General features: G+C 45.8%; 1 protein-coding gene across 22 annotated transcripts in view; it reads right to left on the bottom strand.

Annotated features, from left to right (window-relative positions):
* The window catches only part of LOC110492587 (GRIP1-associated protein 1), a 92,197-nt gene that overhangs the window by 49,158 nt on the left and 15,172 nt on the right, over positions 1–27,867 (bottom strand). For 6 of the 22 annotated variants that reach the window (XM_036947595.2, XM_090203800.1, XM_090203804.1 and 3 more), the window contains exons 12-23: positions 27,583–27,630; positions 27,351–27,450; positions 27,024–27,101; positions 24,661–24,753; positions 24,084–24,218; positions 23,809–23,904; positions 23,207–23,419; positions 22,990–23,103; positions 21,463–21,543; positions 14,554–14,649; positions 12,980–13,036; positions 3,943–4,042 (exon numbers count right to left, since the gene is read on the bottom strand). In XM_036947595.2, coding sequence (XP_036803490.1) covers positions 3,943–4,042; positions 12,980–13,036; positions 14,554–14,649; positions 21,463–21,543; positions 22,990–23,103; positions 23,207–23,419; positions 23,809–23,904; positions 24,084–24,218; positions 24,661–24,753; positions 27,024–27,101; positions 27,351–27,450; positions 27,583–27,630 — 1,211 coding nt within the window. Of the gene's footprint in view, positions 1–3,942; positions 4,043–12,979; positions 13,037–14,553; positions 14,650–21,462; positions 21,544–22,989; positions 23,104–23,206; positions 23,420–23,808; positions 23,905–24,083; positions 24,219–24,660; positions 24,754–26,708; positions 26,783–27,023; positions 27,102–27,350; positions 27,451–27,582; positions 27,631–27,867 lie in introns of those variants that run through there. The other 16 variants (XM_090203798.1, XM_090203802.1, XM_090203807.1 and 13 more) reach the window with 4 other exon arrangements.

Raw genomic sequence — 27,867 nt, 5'->3', positions numbered from 1 at the left:
TGTAAAGAAAAAAGTATTTAATAAGAATATTTTATTCATTCAGATCTAGGATGTGTTATTTTAGTGTTCCCTTTATTTTTTGAGCAGTATATATATATATATATATCTCTTTCAGTATATATATATATATATATATATATATATATATATATATATATATATATATATATATATATATATATCTTTCAGTTGAAGTCAGAAGTTAACATACACCTTAGCCAAATACATTTAAACTCAGTTTATACAATTCCTGACATTTAATCCTAGTAAAAATTCCCTGTCCTAAGTCAGTTAGGATCACCACTTTATTTTAAGAATGTGAAATGTCAGATAATAGTAGAGATGATGATTTATTTCACATTCTCAGTCGGTCAGAAGTTTACATACACTCAATTAGTATTTGGTAGCATTGCCTTTAAATAGTTTACTTTGGGACAAACGTTTCAGGTAGCCTTCCACAAGATTCCTACAATAGGTTTGGTGAATTTTGGCCCATTCCTCCTGACAGAGCTCGTGTAACTGAGTCAGGTATGTAGGCCTCCTTGTGCGCACAAGTTATGCCCACAAATTTTCTATAGGTTTGAGCTCAGGGCTTTGTGATGGCCACTCCAATACCTTGACTTTGTTGTCCTTAAGCCATTTTGCCATAACTTTGGAAGTATGCTTGGGGTCATTGTCCATTTGGAAGACCCATTTGCGACCAAGCTTTAACTTCCTGACTGATGTCTTGAGATGTTGCGTCTATATGTATCCACATAAGTTTCCTTCCGCATGATACCATCTATTTTGTGAAGTGCACCAGTCCCTCCACAACATGACGCTGCCACCCCCGTGCTTCACGGTTGGGATGGTGTTCTTCGGCTTGCAAGCATCCCCCTTTTTCCTCCAAAATATAACGATCATCATTATGGCTTTTTTATGGCAGTTTTGGAGCCATGGCTTCTTCCTTGCTGATTGTCCTTTCAGGTTATGTCGATAGAGGACTAGTTTTACTGTGGATATAGATACTTTGGTACTGGTTTACTCCAGCATCTTCACAAAGTCCTTTGCTGTTGTTCTGGGTTTGATTTGCACTTTTCGCACCAAAGTACGTTCATCTCTAGGAGAGAGAACGCGTCTCTGTCCTGAGCGATATGATGGCTGCATGGTCCAATGGTGTTAATACTTGCATACTATTGTTTGTACAGATGGACGTGGTATCTTCAGGCGTTTGGAAATTGCACCCAAGGATGAACCAGACTTGTGGAGGTCTACAATTTCTTTCTGAGGTCTTGGCTGATTTCTTTTCATTTTCCCATGATGTCAAGCAAAGAGGCACTGAGTTTGAAGGTAGGCCTTGAACTACATCCACAGGTACACCTCCAATTGACTCAAATGATGCAAATTAGCCTATCAGAAGCTTCTAAAGCCATGACATCATTTTCTGGAATTCTCCAAGCTGTTTAAAGGCACAGTCAACTTAGTGTATGTTAACTTATGACCCACTGGAATTGTGATACAGTGCATTATAAATGTAATAATCTGACTGTAGACTATTGTTGGAAAGATTACTTGTGTCATGTACAACGTAGATGTCCTAACTGACCTAACAAGAAATTTGTGGAGTGGTTGAAAAACTAGTTAATGACTCCAACCTAAGTGTAATGTAAACTTCCGACTTCAACTGTGTGTGTGTGTGTGTGTGTATATATATATATATATATCACACACTCACACACAATGCCTGAGTTTTCTATTATCTCCTAGATATAGGACTTGTGATTTACTTTTTCACTTTATTTTTGTTGCCATTTATGAATGGGTTTCTATGAGGTATAGAAGTAAAGGCCAAATGTAATATTTTATCAAATCATTTTTTAAATATTTTTTATAGCTAAAGGGCTCCTAAAATTCTAAACCCAATAGCTAAATGATCCATGGTACGACCATCTTCCATCCATATATCAGCTTAGAACCCCCACTACAGCGTAGACTTTTAAGAACGATTACAAGCATACCCATAACATGACGCAGCCACCACTATGCTTTAAAATATGGAGAGTGGCACTCAGTGATGTGTTGAAATGCATTTGCCACAAACATAACACTTTGTATTCAGGACAAATTGTTCATTGTTTTGCCACATGTTTTGGAGTATTACTTTAGTGCAGGATGTACAGGCTTCCTTCTTTTCACTCTGTCATTTAGTTTAGCATTGTGGAGTAGCTACAATGTTGTTGATCCATCCTCAGTTTTCTCCTATCACAGCCATTAAACTCTAACTGTTTTAAAGTCACCATCGGCCTCATTGTGAAATCCCTAAGCAGTTTCCTTCCTCTCCGGCAACTGAAGGACGCCTGTATCTTTTTAGTGACTGGGTGTAGTGACTTTGGATGATACACCATCCAAAGTGTAATTAATAACTTCACCATGCTCAAAGGGATATTCAATGTCTGTTTTTTTTGTTTTTACCCATCTAGCAATTGGTGCCCTTTTTGCAAGGCATTGGAAAACCACTCTGGTCTTTGTGGTTGAATTTGTGTTTGAAATTCACTGCTCGACTGAGGGACCAGAGGAGGGAGTCATTCACAAATCATGTTAACTTCTAACTAGGTTTTTTGGATAAAAAACGTTCCCGTTTTAAACAAGATATTTTGTCACGAAAAGATGCTCGACTATGCATATAATTGACAGCTTTGGATAGAAAACACTCTGGCGTTTCCAAAACTGCAAAGATATTGTCTGCGAGTGCAACAGAACTGATATTACAGGCGAAACCAAGATAAAAATCCAATCAGGAAGTGCCGCATTTTTTGAAACCGCCTCATGACTCCTTATATGGCTGTGAATGAGCTACGAATGAGCTTCCGTTTGCTACGTATTCCCCAGGGTGTCTACAGCATTGTCACGTCTTTTTACGCATTTATGTTGAAGAATAGCCGTAAGGGACCACAGTTAGCAAGTGGTCACATGATGGCTCCCGCAGAAAATCTTGCGTAAAGTATACAAGTAGTCATTTTTCCAATCGCTTCTTATGAGAAACCAATTGTCCCGACGGTGAAAAACACCTTGAGGATTGATTCTAAACAACGTTTGCCATGTTTCTGTCGATATTATGGAGCTAATTTGGAAAAAAAGTTTGGCGTTGTAGTGACCGCATTTTCCGGTCGATTTCTCAGCCAAACGTGACGAACAAACGGGAGCTATTTCGCCTCAAAAATAATATTTTTTGAAAAAAGGAACATTTGCTATCTAACTGGGAGTCTCCTGAGTGAAAACATCCGAAGTTCTTCAAAGGCAAATTATTTAATTTGATTGCTTTTCTTATTTTTGTGAAAATGTTGCCTGCTGCCAGCAGAGCCTAGCATAGCACTATGCCACGATAAACTTACACAAATGCTTGTCTAGCGTTGGCTGTAAAGCATATTTTGAAAATCTGAGATGACAGTGTGATTAACAAAAGGCTAAGCTGTGTCTCAATATATTTCATTTGTGATTTTCATGAATAGGAACATTTTCTAGGAAGATTTATGTCTGAGGCGTTATGCTAATTAGTTTGAGGCGATGATTACACTCCCGGATCCGGGTTTGATAGTCGCAAGAAGTTTAAACACTATGCAACTTAAGTGACTTGTTAAGCACATTGTTACCCCTAAAATGATTTAGTCTGGCCATAACAAAGGGGTTGAATACTTATTGACGCAATAAATTTTAGCTTTTCATTTTTTTTATTTCAATTTGTAAAAATGTCAAAGAACATAATTCCATTTTGACATCATGGGGTATTGTGTGTAGGTCAGTGACCCCAAAAATAATGGTGTGTTGTATTCAGGCTGTAACACAACAACATGTGGAGAAAGTCGAGGGGTTTGAATACTTTCTGATGGCATTTATAAAGTGGTGTATATAAACTTTTGCCTGATGACATAACATGTGTGTAGGTCAAGCAAGTTCTCTTCTCACCTGTCCTGGTTTTAGTGTTGGTGAGGATCTCCTGTAGCCGCTCCTGGAGTTTATCAGCTCTCTTCCTCTCCAGCTGCAGCTGCCTCTTCAAGTCTTTCAGCTACAAACAACATTACAAAGCCCATGAGAGGAGAGTACACTACTTCATTTGAAAAACACTGCAGCATGTTTTCATTTTCTCTATGCATAGACAACAGCATACGACTCAGGCAGAGGCAAAAGTCATCTTAGACAAGCATCTAATTAAGACCAAGAAAACAATCAAATAAGATGAGCCATCCTACCCTGAAAACTATTTAGATTGTGGATGGAAAAAGGAGCTACAGAAAGGCCTTACGACCCCTACACCTTACGACCCCTACGCCTAAGGCAAGCTTGCAATTATCTGCAGAACAAATACTTATCAAGGCAGGCAGGCATCTGATAAGTGGTTACAAAGGGATCCTGAGTGGTGCAGAGGTCTAAGGCACTGCTTCGCAGCCCAGGTTTGGTCCCGGGCTGTATCACAACCGGCCGTGATCGGGAGTTCCATAGGGCGGCACACAATTTGCCCAGCGTCGTCCGGGTTAGGGGAGGGTTTGGCTGGGGTAGGCCGTCATTGTAAATAGGAATTTGCTCTTAACTGACTTGCCTAGTAAGTTTAAATATATATATTTTTAAACGTACATATTGAAAAGGCTGCCCCAATTCTATTTTTCAAGAGAAGAGTGGGTGCGGCTATATGAGTTGTCTGCCTACCTGCCACCTGCAAGTTATAATTTACATTTCCACTCTGTACTAAATGGAAGGGGACTGACTCATCAGTTTCCCTGCTCAGAAGTTAGTGGTGAGAGAGAGTGAGAGAGAGAGGCAGTGAGGAGAGAGAGAGAGAGCGCGGAGAGATAGAGAGAGAGAGAGAGGCAGAAAGGAGAGAGAGAGAGAGCGCGGAGAGAGAGAGAGCGCAGAGAGAGAGAGCGCAGAGAGAGAGAGCGCAGAGAGAGAGCAAGAGAGCGCAGAGAGAGAGAGCGCAGAGAGCGCAGAGAGCGAGAGAGCACAGAGAGAGCACAGAGAGAGAGAGAGCGCAGAGAGAGAGAGAGAGAGCGCAGAGAGAGAGAGAGAGAGCGCAGAGAGAGAGCGCAGAGAGAGAGCGCGGAGAGAGAGCGCGGAGAGAGAGAGAGCGCAGAGAGAGAGAGAGCGCAGAGAGAGAGAGAGAGCGCAGAGAGAGAGAGCGCAGAGAGAGAGAGAGAGCGCAGAGAGAGAGAGAGAGCGCAGAGAGAGAGAGAGCGCAGAGAGAGAGAGAGAGAGCGCAGAGAGAGAGAGCGCAGAGAGAGAGAGAGAGCGCAGAGAGAGAGAGAGCGCAGAGAGAGAGAGAGCGCAGAGAGAGAGAGAGAGCGCAGAGAGAGAGAGAGAGCAAATGTCAAATTGGCTTTTTACCAAATTACCGTACAACAGACCATGTATTCACCCTGCACACCCTAATTGACAACCAAACAAACCAAAACAAAGGCAAAGTCTTCTCATGCTTTGTTGATTTCAAAAAAGCCTTCGACTCAATCTGGCATGAGGGTCTGCTATACAAACTGATGGAAAGTGGTGTTGGGGGTAAAACATACGAGATTATAAAATCCATGTACACAAACAACAAGTGTGCGGTTAAAATTGGCAAAAAACACTCACATTTCTTCACACAGGGTCTTGGGGTTAGACAGGGATGCAGCTTAAGCCCCACCCTCTTCAACATATATATCAACGAATTGGCGCGGGCACTAGAAAAGTCTGCAGCACCCGGCCTCCCCCTGCTAGAATCCGAAGTCAAATGTCTGCTGTTTGCTGATGATCTGGTGCTTCTGTCACCAACCAAGGAGGGCCTACAGCAGCACCTAGATCTTATGCACAGATTCTGTCAGACCTGGGCCCTGACAGTAAATCTCAGTAAGACCAAAATAATGGTGTTCCAAAAAAGGTCCAGTCACCAGGACCACAAATACAAATTCCATCTAGACACTGTTGCCCTAGAGCACACAAAAAACTATAGATACCTTGGCCTAAACATCAGCGCCACAGGTAACTTCCACAAAGCTGTGAACGATCTGAGAAACAAGGCAAAAAGGGCATTCTATGCCATCAAAAGAAATTTCAACATACCAAATAGGATTTGGCTAAAAATACTTGAATCAGTCATAAAGCCCATTGCCCGTTATGGTTGTGAGGTCTGGGGTCCGCTCACCAACCAAGACTTCACAAAATGGGACAAACACCAAATTGAGACTCTGCACGCAGAATTCTGCAAAAATATCCTCCGTGTACAACGTAGAACACCAAATAATGCATGTAGAGCAGAATTAGGCCGATACCAACTAATTATCAAAATCCAGAAAAGAGCCGTTAAATTCTATAACCACCGAAAAGGAAGCGATTCACAAACCTTCCATAACAAAGCCATCACCTACAGAGAGATGAACCTGGAGAAGAGTCCCCTAAGCAAGCTGGTCCTGGGGCTCTGTTCACAAACACAAACACACCCTACAGAGCCCCAGGACAACAGCACAATTAGACCCAACCAAATCATGAGAAAACAAAAAGATAATTACTTGACACAATGGAAAGAATTAACAAAAAAACAGAGCAAACTAGAATGCTATTTGGCCCTAAACAGAGAGTACACAGCGGCAGAATACCTGACCACTGTGACTGACCCAAAATTAAGGAAAGCTTTGACTATGTACAGACTCAGTGAGCATAGCCTTGCTATTGAGAAAGGCCGCCGTAGGCAGACATGGCTCTCAAGAGAAGACAGGCTATGTGCTCACTGCCCACAAAATGAGGTGGAAACTGAGCTGCACTTCCTAACCTCCTGCCCAATGTATGACCATATTAGAGAGACATATTTCCCTCAGATTACACAGATCCACAAAGAATTCGAAAACAAATCCAAATTTTGAAAAACTCCCATATCTACTAGGTGAAATTCCACAGTGTGCCATCACAGCAGCAAGATTTGTGACCTGTTGCCACGAGAAAAGGGCAACCAGTGACGAACACACACCATTGTAAATACAACCCATATTTATGCTTATTTATTTTATCTTGTGTCCTTTAACCATTTGTACATTGTTAAAACACTATATATATATATATATATATATATATATATATATATATATATATATATATATATATATATAATATGACATTTGTAATGTCTTTACTGTTTTGAAACCTCTATGTGTAATGTTTACTGTTAATTTTTGTTGTTTTTCACTTTATATATTCACTTTGTATGTTGTCTACCTCACTTGCTTTGGCAATGTTAACACATGTTTCCCATGCCAATAAAGCCCTTGAATTGAATTGAATTGAGAGAGAGCGCAGAGAGCGAGAGCGCAGAGAGAGAGAGAGAGCGCAGAGAGAGAGCAGAGAGAGAGAGAGAGAGCGCAGAGAGAGAGAGAGAGATCACAGAGAGAGAGAGAGAGAGATCGCAGAGAGAGAGAGAGAGAGAGAGAGATCGCAGAGAGAGAGAGAGAGATCGCAGAGAGAGAGAGAGAGAGAGAGCGCAGAGAGAGATCGCAGAGAGAGAGAGAGAGAGCGCAGAGAGAGATCGCAGAGAGAGCGAGAGAGATCGCAGAGAGAGCGAGAGAGATCGCAGAGAGAGCGAGAGAGATCGCAGAGAGAGCGAGAGAGATCGCAGAGAGAGCGAGAGAGATCGCAGAGAGAGCGAGAGAGATCGCAGAGAGAGAGAGCGAGAGAGATCGCAGAGAGAGATCGCAGAGAGAGCGAGAGAGATCGCAGAGAGAGCGAGAGAGATCGCAGAGAGAGCGAGAGAGATCGCAGAGAGAGCGAGAGAGATCGCAGAGAGAGCGAGAGAGATCGCAGAGAGAGCGAGAGAGAGCGCAGAGAGAGCGAGAGAGAGCGCAGAGAGAGCGAGAGAGAGCGCAGAGAGAGCGCAGAGAGAGCGCAGAGAGAGCGCAGAGAGAGCGAGAGAGATCGCAGAGAGAGCGAGAGAGATCGCAGAGAGAGCGAGAGATCGCAGAGAGAGCGAGAGATAGCGAGAGAGCGCGGAGATAGCGAGAGAGCGCGGAGATAGCGAGAGAGCGCAGAGATAGCGAGAGATCGCGAGGAGAGCGAGAGATCGTGAGGAGAGCGCGAGGAGAGCGCGAGAGCGAGAAAGCGCGAGGAGAGCGAGAAAGCGCGAGGAGAGAGAGAAAGCGCGAGGAGAGAGAGAAAAAGGCAGCGAGGAGAGAGAGAGAGAGGAGAGAGAGAGAGAGAGAGGAGAGAGAGAGAGTGCGGAGAGAGAGAGTGTGGAGAGAGAGAGTGTGGAGAGAGAGATCGCAGAGAGAGAAAGCGAGATCGCAGAGAGCGAGAGAGAGATCGCAGAGAGCGAGAGAGAGATCGCAGTTAGCGAGAGAGAGATCGCAGAGAGCGAGATCGCAGAGAGCGAGAGAGAGATCGCAGAGAGCGAGAGAGAGATCGCAGAGAGCGAGAGAGAGATCGCAGAGAGCGAGAGAGAGATCGCAGAGAGAGCGAGAGAGATCGCAGAGAGAGCGAGAGAGATCGCAGAGAGAGCGAGAGAGATCGCAGAGAGAGCGAGAGAGATCGCAGAGAGAGCGAGAGAGATCGCAGAGAGAGCGAGAGAGATCGCAGAGAGAGCGAGATCGCAGAGAGAGCGCGAGGAGAGCGAGAGAGCGCGAGGAGAGCGAGAGAAAGGCAGCGAGGAGAGCGAGAGAAAGGCAGCGAGGAGAGAGAGAGGCAGCGAGGAGAGAGAGAGGCAGCGAGGAGAGAGAGAGGCAGCGAGGAGAGAGAGAGGCAGCGAGGAGAGAGAGAGAGAGAGACAGCGAGGAGAGAGAGAGAGAGAGGCAGCGAGGAGAGAGAGAGGCAGCGGGGAGAGAGAGAGGCAGCGGGGAGAGAGAGAGGCAGCGGGGAGAGAGAGAGGCAGCGGGGAGAGAGAGAGGCAGCGGGGAGAGAGAGAGGCAGCGGGGAGAGAGAGAGGCAGCGAGGAGAGAGAGAGAGAGGCAGCGAGGAGAGAGAGAGGCAGCGAGGAGGAGAGAGAGAGAGGCAGCGAGGAGGAGAGAGAGAGACAGCGAGGAGGAGAGAGAGAGAGACAGCGAGGAGAGAGAGAGATCGGCAGCGAGGAGAGAGAGAGATCGGCAGCGAGGAGAGAGAGAGATCGCAGAGAGAGATCGCAGAGAGAGCGAGAGAGATCGCAGAGAGAGCGAGAGAGATCGCAGAGAGAGCGAGAGAGATCGCAGAGAGAGCGAGAGAGATCGCAGAGAGAGCGAGAGAGATCGCAGAGAGAGCGAGAGAGATCGCAGAGAGAGCGAGAGATCGCAGAGAGAGCGAGAGAGATCGCAGAGAGAGCGAGAGATCGCAGAGAGAGCGAGAGAGATCGCAGAGAGAGCGAGAGAGATCACAGAGAGAGCGAGAGAGATCGCAGAGAGAGCGAGAGAGATCGCAGAGAGAGCGAGCGAGATCGCAGAGAGAGCGAGCGAGATCGCAGAGAGAGCGAGATCGCAGAGAGAGCGAGATCGCAGAGAGAGCGAGATCGCAGAGAGAGCGAGATCGCAGAGAGAGCGCGAGGAGAGCGAGAGAGCGCGAGGAGAGCGAGGAGAGCGAGAGAGTGCGAGGAGAGCGAGAGAAAGGCAGCGAGGAGAGAGAGCGCGAGGAGAGAGAAAGGTAGCGAGGAGAGAGAGACAGCGAGGAGAGAGAGAGAGGCAGCGAGGAGAGAGAGAGAGAGAGACAGCGAGGAGAGAGAGAGAGAGAGACAGCGAGGAGAGAGAGAGAGAGGCAGCGAGGAGAGAGAGAGAGAGAGGCAGCGAGGAGAGAGAGAGAGAGGCAGCGAGGAGAGAGAGAGAGAGGCAGCGAGGAGAGAGAGAGGCAGCGAGGAGGAGAGAGAGAGAGGCAGCGAGGAGGAGAGAGAGAGATCGGCAGCGAGAGCTCGCAGAGAGAGCGAGAGAGATCGCAGAGAGAGCGAGAGAGATCGCAGAGAGAGCGAGAGAGATCGCAGAGAGAGCGAGAGAGAGATCGCAGAGAGCGAGAGAGATCGCAGAGAGAGCGAGAGAGATCGCAGAGAGCGAGAGAGATCGCAGAGAGCGCAGAGATAGCGAGAGAGCGTGAGGAGAGCGAGAGCGCGAGCGCAAGGAGAGAGAGAGAAAGGCAGCGAGGAGAGAGGCAGCGAGGAGAGAGAGAGAGAAAGGCAGCGAGGCGAGAGATCGCGAGGAGAGCGAGGAGAGCGAGAGATCGCGAGGAGAGCGAGAGATCGCGAGGAGAGCGCTCTGCGAGAGATCGCGAGGAGAGCGAGAGATCGCGAGGAGAGCGCGAGATCGCGAGGAGAGCGCGAGATCGCGAGGAGAGCGCGAGGAGAGCGAGAAAGGCAGCGAGGAGAGAGAGAGAGAGGAGAGAGAGAGTGCGGAGAGAGAGAGATCGCAGAGAGAGAGATCGCAGAGAGAGAGATCGCAGAGAGAGAGAGAGAGAGAGATAGAGAGAGAGAGATCGCAGAGAGAGAGAGAGAGAGAGAGAGATCGCAGAGAGAGAGAGAGAGATCGCAGAGAGAGAGAGGGATCGCAGAGAGAGAGAGAGAGAGAGAGAGAGAGATCGCGAGGAGAGCGAGAGATCGCGAGGAGAGCGAGAGATCGCGAGGAGAGCGAGAGATCGCGAGGAGAGCGAGAGATCGCGAGGAGAGCGAGAGATCGCGAGGAGAGCGAGAGATCGCGAGGAGAGCGAGAGATCGCGAGGAGAGAGCGAGATCGCGAGGAGAGAGCGAGATCGCGAGGAGAGCGAGGCCAATTACAGAGGCATTTGTGTGAACAGTAACCTGGGGAAGGTTTTCTGTAGTATTATAAATGTAAGAGTTCTAAACTTCCTTAATAAACACAATGTCTTGAGTAAAAGCCCAATTGGATATATACCAAAACATCACACAACTGATCATATTTACACCCTACACACCCTGATAGATAAACATGTCCACCAAAATAATACCAAAATATAGGCTTGCTTTATCGACTACCAAAAAGCATTTGATTCTAGTTGGCATACAGGACTGTTCTACAAAGTTATTGAAAGTGGTGTAGGGGGTAAAACATATGACATAATTAAATCAATGTATACTGGCAATACGTGCAGCATTGAAATTGGCAAAAAAAGAACATAATTCTTTAACCAGGGGCGGGGCCTTCATCAGGATTGCAATCTGAGCCCTGCACTCTTCAATATTTACATAAATGAATTGGCCACTATTCTAGAAAAATCCTCAGCCCCTGGTGTTAGTTTCCACAATTCAGAAGTTAAATGCCTACTCTTCACAGATGACCTATGCCTGCTGTCACCCACAGCACATGGCCTACAGCAGAGCCTGGACCTGCTAGAGCAGTACTGCCAGACCTGGGCCCTGGCAGTAAACCCCAAAAAGACACAATGATTTTCCAGAGAAGATCCGGATCTCAGGTAATTAGACCAAAGTTCTCAATTGGTACAAAATATATAGATTACTGTACACACTACAATTACTTAGGTTTAAAAATAAGCTCAACTGGACACCTTAATGAGGCAGTAAATGAACTGAGAGAGAAAGCATGCAGGGCATTCTACACCATTAAAAAGCTAATTCAAATTGAAATACCGATTAAAATTTGGCTAAAACTAATTGAATATGTCATTGAACCAATTGAACTTTATGGCAGCGAGATGTGGGGTCCACTTGCAAAACAAGATTTCACCAAATGGGACAAACACCCCATTGAAACCCTGCATACAGAGTTCTGTAAGATTCTCCTACATGTCCAGAGGAAAACTACAAACAATGCATGCAGGGCAGAATTAGGCCAATATCCACTAATAATAAAAACTCAAAAAAGAGCAATTCAGTTTTAGAAACATCTAAAATACAGTGATCCCCTCTCACATCATTACCAAGCCATGCAATGCCAAGAGCTGAGCAAAGAAAAGAGTCTCCTCATCCAGCTAGTCCTGGGGCTGAGTTCACAAACCTGATCCACTAACACACTGAAGCCTCAGTCCCCTCATCCAGCTGGTCCTGGAACTGAGTTCACAAACCTGATCCACTAACACACTGAAGCCTCAGTCCCCTCATCCAGCTGGTCCTGGAACTGAGTTCACAAACCTGTTCTACTAACACACTGAAGCCTCAGGACCAGAACATCCAATCAATCAGTATAAACCAAATTACAACACAGTCAAAACAAAACTATATTGCTTATTGGGAAACACAAGCACAAACACAAAGCAAAATGCAGTGCTATCTACCCTAAATCGACAGTACACTGTGGCTAAATATTTGACCATGGTTACTGATCAAAACCTTAGGAAAAACCTTGACAAAGTACAGGCTCAGTGAGCACAGCCTTGCCATTGAGAAGGGTAAACACAGGAAAACCTGGCTCCCTGTAGAAGAAAGGCTGTGCAACCACTGCACAACAGCAGAACCTGAGACGGAGATGCATTTCCTGACAAAATGCCCCAAATATAAAACAATTAGTGTAATTTCCCCAAATTTGAAACCCTTATTCAAGGTTTCAAAGACCTCTCTGATGAGGATAGGCTACCCGTCCTGTTGGGGGATGACGCGGAGAGCTGTGGGTTGGCAGCGCACTACTTTGCTGCCTGCCATAAGATGAGGGACAGTGTCTGACAGACCAATCAACCTGCACATGTACTCTACTATATGCTTATTGTTATTGTTGAATGTATGGTTATTTTGACCCTTGGTTATTGTTGTGACTGTTGTCCCGTTGACAATTTTGATTCTCATTTTTATATTGTAAATATCCTAAATAAGCTTTGGCAATATGTACATTGTTACGTCATGCCAATTAAGTGAATTGAATTGAATTGAATTGAGAGGCAGCGTGGAGAGAGCGATAGCGAGAGGAGACAGCGTTCAGAGAGAGAGGAGACAGCGTTCAGAGAGAGAGGAGACAGCGTTCAGAGAGAGAGGAGACAGCGTTCAGAGAGAGAGGAGACAGCGTTCAGAGAGAGAGGAGACAGCGTTCAGAGAGAGAGGAGACAGCGTTCAGAGAGTGAGGACAGAGAGTGTTCCACTTACTGCTGAACTACCTTTCTTCTCCAGGATCCTCTGGCCATCCACCGTGTCTTTAATCTCCTGTACACCACAAAGACAGGGAGAGTACTTAATGGAGGCTCTAACGAGAACCATTACATGACCCCACAGCCTTATTATACAGCTTCTAAACTCAGCAAAAAAAGAAAAGTCCTCTCACTGTCAACTGTGTTTATTTTCAAGAAACTTAACATGTGTAAATATTTGTATGAACATAACAAGATTCAACAACAGACTGCATTAAGTACTGCAGTGCATCTCCTCCTCATGGACTGCACCATATTTGCCCGTTCTTGCTGTGAGATGTTACCCCACTCTTCCACCAAGGCACCTGCAAGTTCCCAGACATTTCTGGGGGGGAATGGCCCTAGCCCTCACCCTCCGATCCAACAGGTCCCAGATGTGCTCAATGGGATTGAGATCCGGGCTCCTCGCTGGCCATGGCAGAACACTGACATTTCTGTCATGCAGGAAATCACGCACAGAACGAGCAGTATGGCTGGTGGCATTGTCATGCTGGAGGGTCATGTCTGGATGAGCCTTCAGGAAGGGAGGAGGATGTCTTCCCTGTAACGCACAGCGTTGCGATTGTTGTCAATCTTAGGCCAATGATGCTGTGATGCATCGCCCCAAACCATGACGGACCCTCCACCTCCAAATTGATCCTGCTCCAGAGTACAGGCCTCGGTGTAATGCTCATTCCTTTGACGATAAACGCAAATCCGACCATCACCCCTGGTGAGACAGAACCGTGACTCGTCAGTGAAGAGCACTTTTTGACAGTCCTGTCTGGTCCAGCGACGGTGGGTTTGTGCACGTAGGTGACGTTGTTGCCGGTGATGTCTGGTGAGTACCTGCCTTACAACAGGCCTACAAGCCCTCAGTCCAGCCTCTCTCAGCCTATTGCGGACAGTCTGAGCACTGATGCAGGGATTGTGCGTTCCTGGTGTAACTCGGGCAGTTGCTGCCATCTTGTACCTGTCCCGCAGGTGTGATGTTCGGATGTACCGATCCTGTGCAGGTGTTGTTACACATGGTCTGCCACTGCGAGGACGATCAGCAGTCCATCATGTCTTCCTGTAGCTCTGTCTTAAGGGTCTCACAGTACGGACATTGCAATTTATTGCCCTGGCCACATCTGCAGTCCTCATGCCTCTTTGCAGCATGCCTAAGGCACGTTCACGCAGATGAGCAGGGACCCTGAGCATCTTTCTTTTGGTGTTTTTCAGAGTCAGTAGAAAGGCCTCTTTAGTGTCCTAAGTTTTCATAACTGTGACCTTAATTGCCTACCGTCGGTAAGCTGTTAGTGTCTTAACGACCGTTCCACAGGTGCATGTTCATGAATTGTTTAAACCCTTTACAATGAAGATCTGTGAAGTTATTTGGATTTTTACAAATTATCTTTGAAAGACAGAGTCCTGAAAAAGGGACGTTTCTTTATTTGCTGAGTTTGTGTGTGTACACGTACAGAACATTTCAAACGGTACTTTCCTCTGAAAACGTGATGGAAAAATAACTTTAATAGTAGTTTCTACCAGTTACAAAAAGGGTTAGTTTACCTGTTTCAGTTTTCCAATGGTTTCAAAATGCACATCCCTTTCCTTCTCTACCTCTGTCAACTGCAGGTTCACACCATCTATAACAGATGCCTTTCCCTGAATGAGAAACACAAAGAGCACGTATTCCGTTTCAGTTATTTTCACATATCCGATGTAAATCGAATCCGTTTCAACATAAGGTTACTAGTCACACCATGCTAATGGAATATCTACAGTGATGACAAGATTAACACAACAGTTCCATTCAGAATTAACTTCATGATACTAACAGGATTTTAATTGAAACAGTAGGGGTTCAATTTCAAACAAGCATTAAACCAAACCTACCTGCCCAATTAGAGTTATACTCATAAGAAACACTTTTAATGGCTAAATAAGTGCAGTTCAATAAACATCAGGTACTCAGCAGACGAGAATAGCAATGCGAGTCATAGCTTCATCTACCTGAACACGTACACTCCCAGTCAGTGTAGTATTTCCCTGGGCCAACTAGTGTTGTCACGATACCAGAATTTTCCCTTCGATACTGATAGCAGGTTTAGTATCACGATACTCGATATGATACTCCATGACACAACAACAAAAAGGCCAAAGTCACAGAATGGCACTTGATCCAGACAGAAACTATGTTCAATCGCTGGGCATCTTCAGAATTCAATATCATTACATTTGAAAAATTGTACATCCAGTTTATTTTTTACAGCCATGGATGCATTAATTAATAAATCATACAATCAATATGACTTTGTTTTTACCAATCTAACTACAAAACAGAAATGGTAATCATTTATTTGAATGGTACTGTAAATCTCTATTGATAAACTGGGTAAATAACGATATAGCCTAGTTCTATTTAAAATACAGGTGAATGCAGATTATTCAATGGGAGTGTGTGCATGCTTTGAGTTATTGAGCTTATAAAATCTGATTTCATGGGGCTACAGATGACAAACAATCCCTCACATTTAGGAGTTATTTTATTGGCAACTGCTAGAAGAAAATATTCTATTGAACCGATCAATTCTCCATAGAAGTAGCCATCTCCTTCATAAAAGTCTTAAAGTACTGACATCATTGGCTGTGGAATGTGTCTTTGTGGCTATGGAATCTATAGAAAACAGGAAGGGAGACGAGGGATCGGGCCGGATTACCAAACGGGGACATGCTCTGGGACCCCCGACCTTCAGCGGGGCCCCAGATAGAAAAACGTGTAGGATTTCAGGAAATTAGCTTAAAAAAAAAAGTGCCAAAACATTTCTTAGTTTTCCAACAAAATGGGTAGAAATGGCATTATAAAACTGCATGTTTCACAGGGCTGAGCTTGCTTTATGCTGATTTGCATCGAGCAGTCCTGCCCTATGCAACTGTAGGCCTAAATAAACATGTATTCACAGTCTATATCAGCTATTATGTTGATTGATCCATTCCAGTTAATCATTTTGGATTGAAAAAGTCTAGGCAGCCTAGTCAGTTTGAAGATAAAACTAATTTGATCCCATTCACATATGAATACGTAAGGTTACCGATGCCTTTACCCTGGCCAGAGGGACACAGTGAATAGTAGGTTAGACTATGGGCTATGAATACGTAACGTTACCGCTGCCTTTACCCTGGCCAGAGGGACACAGTGAATAGTAGGTTAGACTATGGGCTATGAATACATAAGGTTACCGATGCCTTTACCCTGGTCAGAGGGACACAGTGAATAGTAGGTTAGACTATGGGCTATGAATACATAAGGTTACCACTGCCTTTACCCTGGCCAGAGGGACACAGTGAATAGTAGGTTAGACTATGGGCTATGAATACGTAACGTTACCGCTGCCTTTACCCTGGTCAGAGGGACACAGTGAATAGTAGGTTAGACTATGGGCTATGAATACATAAGGTTACCGATGCCTTTACCCTGGTCAGAGGGACACAGTGAATAGTAGGTTAGACTATGGGCTATGAATACGTAACGTTACCGCTGCCTTTACCCTGGCCAGAGGGACACAGTGAATAGTAGGTTAGACTATGGGCTATGAATACGTAAGGTTACCGCTGCCTTTACCCTGGCCAGAGGGACACAGTGAATAGTAGGTTAGACTATGGGCTATGAATACGTAAGGTTACCGCTGCCTTTACCCTGGCCAGAGGGACACAGTGAATAGTAGGTTAGACTATGGGCTATGAATACATAAGGTTACCACTGCCTTTACCCTGGTCAGAGGGACACAGTGAATAGTAGGTTAGACTATGGGCTATGAATACATAACGTTACCACTGCCTTTACCCTGGCCAGAGGGACACAGTGAATAGTAGGTTAGACTATGGGCTATGAATACGTAAGGTTACCGATGCCTTTACCCTGGTCAGAGGGACACAGTGAATAGTAGGTTAGACTATGGGCTATGAATACATAAGGTTACCACTGCCTTTACCCTGGCCAGAGGGACACAGTGAATAGTAGGTTAGACTATGGGCTATGAATACGTAAGGTTACCGATGCCTTTACCCTGGCCAGAGGGACACAGTGAATAGTAGGTTAGACTATGGGCTATGAATACGTAAGGTTACCGCTGCCTTTACCCTGGCCAGAGGGACACAGTGAATAGTAGGTTAGACTATGGGCTATGAATACGTAAGGTTACCGCTGCCTTTACCCTGGCCAGAGGGACACAGTGAATAGTAGGTTAGACTATGGGCTATGAATACGTAAGGTTACCACTGCCTTTACCCTGGCCAGAGGGACACAGTGAATAGTAGGTTAGACTATGGGCTATGAATACATAACGTTACCGCTGCCTTTACCCTGGCCAGAGGGACACAGTGAATAGTAGGTTAGACTATGGGCTATGAATACGTAAGGTTACCACTGCCTTTACCCTGGCCAGAGGGACACAGTGAATAGTAGGTTAGACTATGGGCTATGAATACGTAAGGTTACCACTGCCTTTACCCTGGTCAGAGGGACACAGTGAATAGTAGGTTAGACTATGGGCTATGAATACGTAAGGTTACCGCTGCCTTTACCCTGGCCAGAGGGACACAGTGAATAGTAGGTTAGACTATGGGCTATGAATACGTAAGGTTACCACTGCCTTTACCCTGGCCAGAGGGACACAGTGAATAGTAGGTTAGACTATGGGCTATGAATACGTAAGGTTACCGATGCCTTTACCCTGGCCAGAGGGACACAGTGAATAGTAGGTTAGACTATGGGCTATGAATACGTAAGGTTACCACTGCCTTTACCCTGGCCAGAGGGACACAGTGAATAGTAGGTTAGACTATGGGCTATGAATACGTAAGGTTACCGCTGCCTTTACCCTGGCCAGAGGGACACAGTGAATAGTAGGTTAGACTATGGGCTATGAATACATAACGTTACCACTGCCTTTACCCTGGTCAGAGGGACACAGTGAATAGTAGGTTAGACTATGGGCTATGAATACGTAAGGTTACCGCTGCCTTTACCCTGGCCAGAGGGACACAGTGAATAGTAGGTTAGACTATGGGCTATGAATAGGTAAGGTTACCGCTGCCTTTACCCTGGCCAGAGGGACACAGTAAATAGTAGGTTAGACTATGGGATATGAATACATAAGGTTACCACTGCCTTTACCCTGGCCAGAGGGACACAGTGAATAGTAGGTTAGACTATGGGCTATGAATACGTAAGGTTACCACTGCCTTTACCCTGGCCAGAGGGACACAGTGAATAGTAGGTTAGACTATGGGCTATGAATACATAAGGTTACCACTGCCTTTACCCTGGCCAGAGGGACACAGTGAATAGTAGGTTAGACTATGGGCTATGAATACGTAAGGTTACCGCTGCCTTTACCCTGGCCAGAGGGACACAGTGAATAGTAGGTTAGACTATGGGCTATGAATACATAAGGTTACCACTGCCTTTACCCTGGTCAGAGGGACACAGTGAATAGTAGGTTAGACTATGGGCTATGAATACGTAACGTTACCGCTGCCTTTACCCTGGCCAGAGGGACACAGTGAATAGTAGGTTAGACTATGGGCTATGAATACATAAGGTTACCGATGCCTTTACCCTGGTCAGAGGGACACAGTGAATAGTAGGTTAGACTATGGGCTATGAATACATAAGGTTACCACTGCCTTTACCCTGGCCAGAGGGACACAGTGAATAGTAGGTTAGACTATGGGCTATGAATACGTAACGTTACCGCTGCCTTTACCCTGGTCAGAGGGACACAGTGAATAGTAGGTTAGACTATGGGCTATGAATACATAAGGTTACCGATGCCTTTACCCTGGTCAGAGGGACACAGTGAATAGTAGGTTAGACTATGGGCTATGAATACGTAACGTTACCGCTGCCTTTACCCTGGCCAGAGGGACACAGTGAATAGTAGGTTAGACTATGGGCTATGAATACGTAAGGTTACCGCTGCCTTTACCCTGGCCAGAGGGACACAGTGAATAGTAGGTTAGACTATGGGCTATGAATACGTAAGGTTACCGCTGCCTTTACCCTGGCCAGAGGGACACAGTGAATAGTAGGTTAGACTATGGGCTATGAATACATAAGGTTACCACTGCCTTTACCCTGGTCAGAGGGACACAGTGAATAGTAGGTTAGACTATGGGCTATGAATACATAACGTTACCACTGCCTTTACCCTGGCCAGAGGGACACAGTGAATAGTAGGTTAGACTATGGGCTATGAATACGTAAGGTTACCGATGCCTTTACCCTGGTCAGAGGGACACAGTGAATAGTAGGTTAGACTATGGGCTATGAATACATAAGGTTACCACTGCCTTTACCCTGGCCAGAGGGACACAGTGAATAGTAGGTTAGACTATGGGCTATGAATACGTAAGGTTACCGATGCCTTTACCCTGGCCAGAGGGACACAGTGAATAGTAGGTTAGACTATGGGCTATGAATACGTAAGGTTACCGCTGCCTTTACCCTGGCCAGAGGGACACAGTGAATAGTAGGTTAGACTATGGGCTATGAATACGTAAGGTTACCGCTGCCTTTACCCTGGCCAGAGGGACACAGTGAATAGTAGGTTAGACTATGGGCTATGAATACGTAAGGTTACCACTGCCTTTACCCTGGCCAGAGGGACACAGTGAATAGTAGGTTAGACTATGGGCTATGAATACATAACGTTACCGCTGCCTTTACCCTGGCCAGAGGGACACAGTGAATAGTAGGTTAGACTATGGGCTATGAATACGTAAGGTTACCACTGCCTTTACCCTGGCCAGAGGGACACAGTGAATAGTAGGTTAGACTATGGGCTATGAATACGTAAGGTTACCACTGCCTTTACCCTGGTCAGAGGGACACAGTGAATAGTAGGTTAGACTATGGGCTATGAATACGTAAGGTTACCGCTGCCTTTACCCTGGCCAGAGGGACACAGTGAATAGTAGGTTAGACTATGGGCTATGAATACGTAAGGTTACCACTGCCTTTACCCTGGCCAGAGGGACACAGTGAATAGTAGGTTAGACTATGGGCTATGAATACGTAAGGTTACCGCTGCCTTTACCCTGGTCAGAGGGACACAGTGAATAGTAGGTTAGACTATGGGCTATGAATACGTAACGTTACCACTGCCTTTACCCTGGCCAGAGGGACACAGTGAATAGTAGGTTAGACTATGGGCTATGAATACGTAAGGTTACCGCTGCCTTTACCCTGGCCAGAGGGACACAGTGAATAGTAGGTTAGACTATGGGCTATGAATACATAACGTTACCACTGCCTTTACCCTGGCCAGAGGGACACAGTGAATAGTAGGTTAGACTATGGGCTATGAATACGTAAGGTTACCGCTGCCTTTACCCTGGTCAGAGGGACACAGTGAATAGTAGGTTAGACTATGGGCTATGAATACATAACGTTACCACTGCCTTTACCCTGGCCAGAGGGACACAGTGAATAGTAGGTTAGACTATGGGCTATGAATACGTAAGGTTACCGCTGCCTTTACCCTGGCCAGAGGGACACAGTGGGTTAGACTATGGGCTATGAATACGTAACGTTACCACTGCCTTTACCCTGGCCAGAGGGACACAGTGAATAGTAGGTTAGACTATGGGCTATGAATACATAAGGTTACCACTGCCTTTACCCTGGCCAGAGGGACACAGTGAATAGTAGGTTAGACTATGGGCTATGAATACATAACGTTACCACTGCCTTTACCCTGGCCAGAGGGACACAGTGAATAGTAGGTTAGACTATGCAGCTGCTGTTGCTGTTTGTTTCCTTGCAATACAGCACGTCAGATCACTAGTGTTTAGGCTGCTACATTTATGGAAGAGTTTTCACTTGTGTCTGTCTGGAGTGGTGTGATCACAATCACTAAATAAAAGTCCTGAGGAAAGTGGAGAGCACACACCTTAAGATTAATGCATTGTTCCATGAACCTGATTGGTCAAGAGCCTGCAGCAGCACTCCAATGTGAAGGACAGAGAAATGGTGCTCGAGTTCAAAACTCCTAAGGCAAATCAGCATAAAAAAAACAAACTTCGCCCCTCTAACACTTTGCGTCAATATATTTATTAAACTAATTCAAAAGTTGATTGAAAAGTGCTGTGGCAATGCATCCTCACCACAGGTTTTCCCCTGGAATGAGTAGGTGGAGCAGGCACTTTGCTCTTGGCGGTATAAAGGCTCTGCGGTGACCGACTTGACTCTCTCAATCCCGTGAGACACTTGACAGAAGTACCGATCGTGACAACAAAACAACTCTCACAGACAGTAACAAAGTTTCGGTATACCGTGCAACACTAGGGCCAACTGCAGTGAACAAAGCCTACATGCACTCTCAGTCAGTATTCCCCTGGCCCGGAGGAAAGTGTCTGAGTGTGTTGCTGTGTACACCACTCTGCCGTGTCTGAGAAGAGGAAAACAAGTCAAACAACCTCCAGTTGGAGAGAGTGTTCTTCCTGCAGCTTCTCCGTGCTCTCCTGGTGCTCCAGACAGCTCTTCTCCATGCTCTCCTAAACACAGAGGAACACCACACCACACATGTATTTTTAGAATTCTTTAAAAAGGCTAAACTACTACACATATTTAAAGTCATTAATCACAGTAAATGCTAGAAAACAAAACAGCATAAATATGTAAGAAGCACTACTGACACCTTGTGGTCAGTGTTCCCGCGACGCCCCGTGGTCAGTGTTCCCGCGACGCCCCGTGGTCAGTGTTCCCGCGACGCCCCGTGGTCAGTGTTCCCGCGACGCCCCGTGGTCAGTGTTCCCGCGACGCCCCGTGGTCAGTGTTCCCGCGACGCCCCGTGGTCAGTGTTCCCGCGACTCCCCGTGGTCAGTGTTACCGCGACGCCCCGTGGTCAGTGTTACCGCGACGCCCCGTGGTCAGTGTTACCGCGACGCCCCGTGGTCAGTGTTACCGCGACGCCCCGTGGTCAGTGTTACCGCGACGCCCCGTGGTCAGTGTTACCGCGACGCCCCGTGGTCAGTGTTACCGCGACGCCCCGTGGTCAGTGTTACCGCGACGCCCCGTGGTCAGTGTTACCGCGACGCCCCGTGGTCAGTGTTACCGCGACGCCCCGTGGTCAGTGTTCCCGCGACGCCCCGTGGTCAGTGTTACCGCGACGCCCCGTGGTCAGTGTTACCGCGACGCCCCGTGGTCAGTGTTACCGCGACGCCCCGTGGTCAGTGTTACCGCGACGCCCCGTGGTCAGTGTTACCGCGACGCCCCGTGGTCAGTGTTCCCGCGACTCCCCGTGGTCAGTGTTACCGCGACGCCCCGTGGTCAGTGTTACCGCGACTCCCCGTGGTCAGTGTTACCGCGACGCCCCGTGGTCAGTGTTACCGCGACGCCCCGTGGTCAGTGTTACCGCGACGCCCCGTGGTCAGTGTTACCGCGACGCCCCGTGGTCAGTGTTACCGCGACGCCCCGTGGTCAGTGTTCCCGCGACTCCCCGTGGTCAGTGTTACCGCGACGCCCCGTGGTCAGTGTTACCGCGACGCCCCGTGGTCAGTGTTACCGCGACGCCCCGTGGTCAGTGTTACCGCGACGCCCCGTGGTCAGTGTTACCGCGACGCCCCGTGGTCAGTGTTACCGCGACGCCCCGTGGTCAGTGTTACCGCGACGCCCCGTGGTCAGTGTTACCGCGACGCCCCGTGGTCAGTGTTACCGCGACGCCCCGTGGTCAGTGTTACCGCGACGCCCCGTGGTCAGTGTTACCGCGACGCCCCGTGGTCAGTGTTACCGCGACAGGCATTACTCCGGGCAGTGAAGAGCGCCTCTAACTGCCAGTATTGATCACTCATTAACCTCATCTCCAACAGCATTTCTGTATGTTCATGTACAAGCTTTAAAGTGTATAGTGGTACAACACAGCATAGCTACACTACATATTCCAGTAAGTACTGGAATATTCTAGTGAATAAATCAATGTGAAAGTGAAGTTGGTCGTGCACCTCAGCATCTTTGAGTCTGCGTTCGAACCAGCCCTTAGTGTCCTCCATGGACTGGACCTGGGCCTGCAGCTCCTCCACACACTGCTGCAGACCCTCCAGCTCCTTATTGCGAGCCTAGAGGTCAAAGGTCACATTAATACACAAGCAGAGCACCTCATGTTCTCTCCCTTCTCATTGGCTATGTGGCCCTGAATCTAAATGTCCCCCCCCCCTTCACCTTCTCATCTCGGAGCTGTGAGCGGATCCCCTCCTCTGTGCGGTTCTTGTCCTCATGGAGTCCCCTCAGCTCCTTCTCGTAGCGTGCCCGCACCCCCAGCACCTCCTTCTCATGCTGCAGACGCACGTCGCTCAGCTCCTCCTTGTGCCGGGACTTCTCTGTGATTATCTCCATGGCCAGTTCATCCAGCATGACCTTCCGCTTGTCAGCTGTCTGCAGGGGGAGGGTGATGGAGATGGGAGGATAACTCATTTATTGTGATGATAGATGAACAATAACATTCACACTCATCCAGCACTGATTCACTGTTTCTTAAACAAACCATGAGTCTCTGAATCATAATCCTGAATTCATGTCAATTTGACTCAAAGATAACTCTGTGATAAGTCCAAGATTGGCACATATGCTAATTAGAGCTGTGCTGTCCATTTATGGCCTGTGACCCTGTGGGCAGAAGGAGTGGAGCTTGAGAGAGGTCAAATCAGCACTCCCACCTTCACTGGCATACAGTAATGACAATTACTACAGTGCGATTTGTGTATGCCTCCTGTACGCATCTCTGTTCACTGTGTGTCTGTGTGTGTGTATCACAGATAGCCCACCTTTTTAGCCTCCTCCAGCTCTTGCTGTAATCGGTCTTTCCATTGGTCCAATACAGTCAGCTGTTCCAACAGTCTGCTGTTGGCACGGTTCCCCTCCTACAGAGAAAAAAAAGACAGCTAAAGAGAGGATAAAAATACATTTGCAACTCCATCTTTTTCCTCTTTGACCTACAATAGAAGACCTTTATCAAAGTACTGACCACTGTAAAAGTGAGGTGTATTTCAGTGGTTCTCGGAGTATGCATGCATTAGGACAATGTGAGGGTCACACAAACCTGTAGCTGAGAGTTAAGGTCATCTCTCTGTGCCAGGAAGCTCTCCTGCTCTGTCCGTCTCTGCTGCAGCTCAACGTTCAGAGCCGTGTTTTGGTCACGCAAAAGGTTCATCTCCTGAGTCTTCACCGTCTGAATCTAATGACACACAACACCCACTAGTTAGGACACACTGAGCTTCACAATGGAACAACATTTGATTACGTTTTACAAAAAAGGTATTTCTAGACTTTGTTTAATGAAACAAAGTGGATCAAATGCGTCAGAAGTGGAGAAAGTGAGACATGAAAAGCAGATGAGCAGAAGTTGAACGTCTTTGGATTAAAGATTTGTAGGAAAAACAACAAACCGGTAGTATTATTGTAAGTAGCAGCAATTCATGTCTGAACTATTGAAATAATCACCATCCGTCAGTATGGTGAAAAATGTCTTTACCTCCCTGACTTTATTCACAACAGCTCGACTTGTCATAATGGTGATGCATCATGGGTAATGGCTGGTGAGTGGTGACAGTGGTAGAGTGAATAGTGATGAGGTTCCGTGGGGGGGTCCTGGCAGGGCGGGGGTCAGAATACTATACCTGTTCCAGAGCGACTAGGTTAGTCCTGAGAGCATCGTTCTCAGTCAGGATACTCTCCACCTGCTCCTGACTCACAGCACTCTGACACGCTATCTGCATCACAGCACCACACACGGGGTAAACACAAGGGGGGGCCACCCAGGACAGCCATGGAGGGAAGAGAGGAGAGATGGAGGAAAAAGACAACGAGGTGCCGATTGGCAGCACAACAATATGGATTGAAAGAGAAGGGGGGAAGACGGGTTAGATTAATAGGATGGATCATCAACGAGGGTCGGCTGAAATTACCAGAAGAGGATCAGTAAAGGCACGAACAACAGAATGAAAAACAAGAAGGATAAATGAGGTAAAGAAAAAACGAAAGAACGGTGACAGAAGCCAGATCAGAAACAGAACGTCTGCATGACTTGCCAAAATGACTTGAAATGAAGAAATATTTCCATATTGTAAAGAGAAAACAAAAAGAGAAGACAACAGCAGACCCAAAATCCTTATCTTATTGTTGTCTGTTCAAAGCGGAGGTTGAGTTCATTAAGACGCGTGACATCACAGAGGACATAAGTGCCAAGTTATGACAAGTCCTAAGTTTTCATAACTGTGACCTTAATTGCCTACCGTCTGTAAGCTGTTAGTGTCTTTAACGACCGATCCACAGGTGCATGTTCATTAATTGTTAATGGTTCATTGAACAAATATGGGAAACGGTGTTTAAACCCTTTACAATGAAGATCTGTGAAGTTATTTGGATTTTTACCAATTATCTTTGAAAGACAGAGTCCTGAAAAAGGGACGTTTTTTTTGTTTTTTTGCTGAGTTTAATTCAACTAAAAGTTGAGAGAAAATGTGAATAAGGTTTGCATGTCAGATGCCTTAATTGTTTTGAAACAAATATTTCCATATTACAGGAGCTGTGATGAACTCAGTTTATATAAATGAAAAAGCTCTACATTATACTACCTACAGTATGGGTATCATACTCTACTTCCATTATACTACCTACAGTACAGTAACTAAGTATTTTGTCCCTTTCTGATTTTCACTATAATACTGAATGTCATCAGATGTTCAACCAAAATCTAATATTAGATAAAAGGGAACCTGAGTTTACAAATAACAACAAAAATATATATTTTTATTTAATGAACAAAGTTATGCAACACCCAATTCCCCTGTGTGTGTTAAATAACCATTTGGCGAAGTAGGCTATGATTCAATGATAAGTTAACAGGCACCGCATCGATTGTATGCAACGCAGAACAAGCTAGATAAACTAGTAATATCATCAACCATGTGTAGTTAACTAGTGATTATGTTAAGATTGATTGTTTTTTATAAGATATGTTTAATGCTAGCTATCACCTTACCTTGGCTCCTTGCTGCACTCGTATGACAGGTAGTCACAGCCTGCCAAGCAGTCTCCTCGTGGAGTACAATGTAACCGCCATGATTGGTGTCCAAAAATGCAGATTACCGATTGTTATGAAAACTTGAAATCGGCCTTAATTAAAAATCGGCCATTCCGATTAAATCGGTCGACCTCTAGTTTCAAGTCCTGATTAGGTCTGGACTTTGACTCTCATTCCAAAACTTCAAACATTTAGATTTTTTCCCCGACATTTTCATGTAGGCTTTTCACACAGGGGCATTGGATGTTGCATAACTTTGTTTATGAAATAATTATGTAATTGTTGTGTTATTTGTTCACTCAGGTTCCTTTTTATCTAATATTAGGTTTTGATTGAAGATCTGATAACATTCAGTATAACAAAAATGCAAAACTTGAGAAACTTAGAAAGGGGGGGCAAATCCTTTTTTTATAGCATAAAAACTATAAAGAGCAAATTACGGTTAAAAGGTTTGAGTTTTACCTGATCTCTGAGTGGTGTAGAACTAACCGATACTACTCGTTTTACCTGATCTCTGAGTGGTGTAGAACTAACTAATGCTCATTGTTTTACCTGATCTCTGAGTGGTGTAGAATTAACTCATGCTCATTGTTTAACCTGATCTCTGAGTGGTGTAGAACTAACCGATACTACTCATTTTACCTGATCTCTGAGTGTGTGTAGAACTAACCAATGCTCCTGGTTTTACCTGATCTCTGAGTGGTGTTCAACTAACGCTCCATGTTTAACCTGATCTGAGTGGTGTAGAACTAACTAATGCTCATAGTTCTACACATACTCAGAGATCAGGTAAAACAAACTCATGCTCATTGTTTAACCTGATCTCTGTGTGTGTGTAGAACTAACTCATGCTCATTGTTTTACCTGATCGCTGAGTGTGTGTAGAACTAACTCATGCTCATTGTTTAACATTGATCTCTGAGTGTGTGTAGAACTAACTCATGCTCACTGTTTTACCTGATCTCTGAGTGTGTGTAGAACTAACTCATGCTCCTTCTGCCGGCTCTGTAGCTGCTCCTTCATCTCTCCAACACTCTAAAAAAAAAAAAACAGGCAGCAAGAGTCAGCTTCAGCTTCCTACTAGATTCTGTCAGGCTGTCAATCATTTTAGGATATGGGTCTAGTGCATACCTACTACAACCCAGCTAGAAATCTGTTGTGAAGTTAATAAGGAGTATGTATTGTCATAATACAACAATATGAGTACTTTAGGTACAATATCAATCATAAACAATATATTGAGATTGATCTCATAACAGGACAGGCAATATCGGGATGTGTGACCTGGTTGGCTGACAGCAGATCTCCCTGTAACTTCTGGATGTGGATGTTCAATGACTTTAGCTCCTCCTCCTTCCTCTGTTGAATCTCATCGATTTTAGTCCTGGTGCAGAAATAATGTATTTTAATCAAATGGCATCTGGCTTTTTTTGTTTTTTTTTACATAAAAAAAACTTCCTCCTTCAGAAGCTTGGTGAAAGTGAAAAACAAATTGAATCTTTATGCATGCCCTTACCTGCTGTCATTATAAAGGGCTTCTTTTTCACCTTGCGAACGCAGAAAGCTATAAAACAAATCATAAAAAGCCAGTGAGAAAACTGCTCCACCATGAAACCTCCCAGTAGAGGAGATATAAGAGACTCCGAGCGTGAGGCCAGGGCTCTGGAGGCCAGGGCTCTGGAGGCCAGGGCTCTGGAGGCCAGGGCTCTGGAGGACAGGGCTCTGGAGGACAGGGCTCTGGAGGACAGGGCTCTGGAGGCCAGGGCTCTGGAGGCCAGGGCTCTGCCGGTGTGAAAAGAGC

This window comes from Oncorhynchus mykiss, chromosome 16 (genome assembly GCF_057628025.1).
Source record: "Oncorhynchus mykiss isolate SJ-2025 chromosome 16, ASM5762802v1, whole genome shotgun sequence".
Classification (NCBI taxonomy): Eukaryota; Metazoa; Chordata; class Actinopteri; order Salmoniformes; family Salmonidae; genus Oncorhynchus; species Oncorhynchus mykiss.
This window is presented reverse-complemented; position numbering and strand designations above follow the sequence as displayed.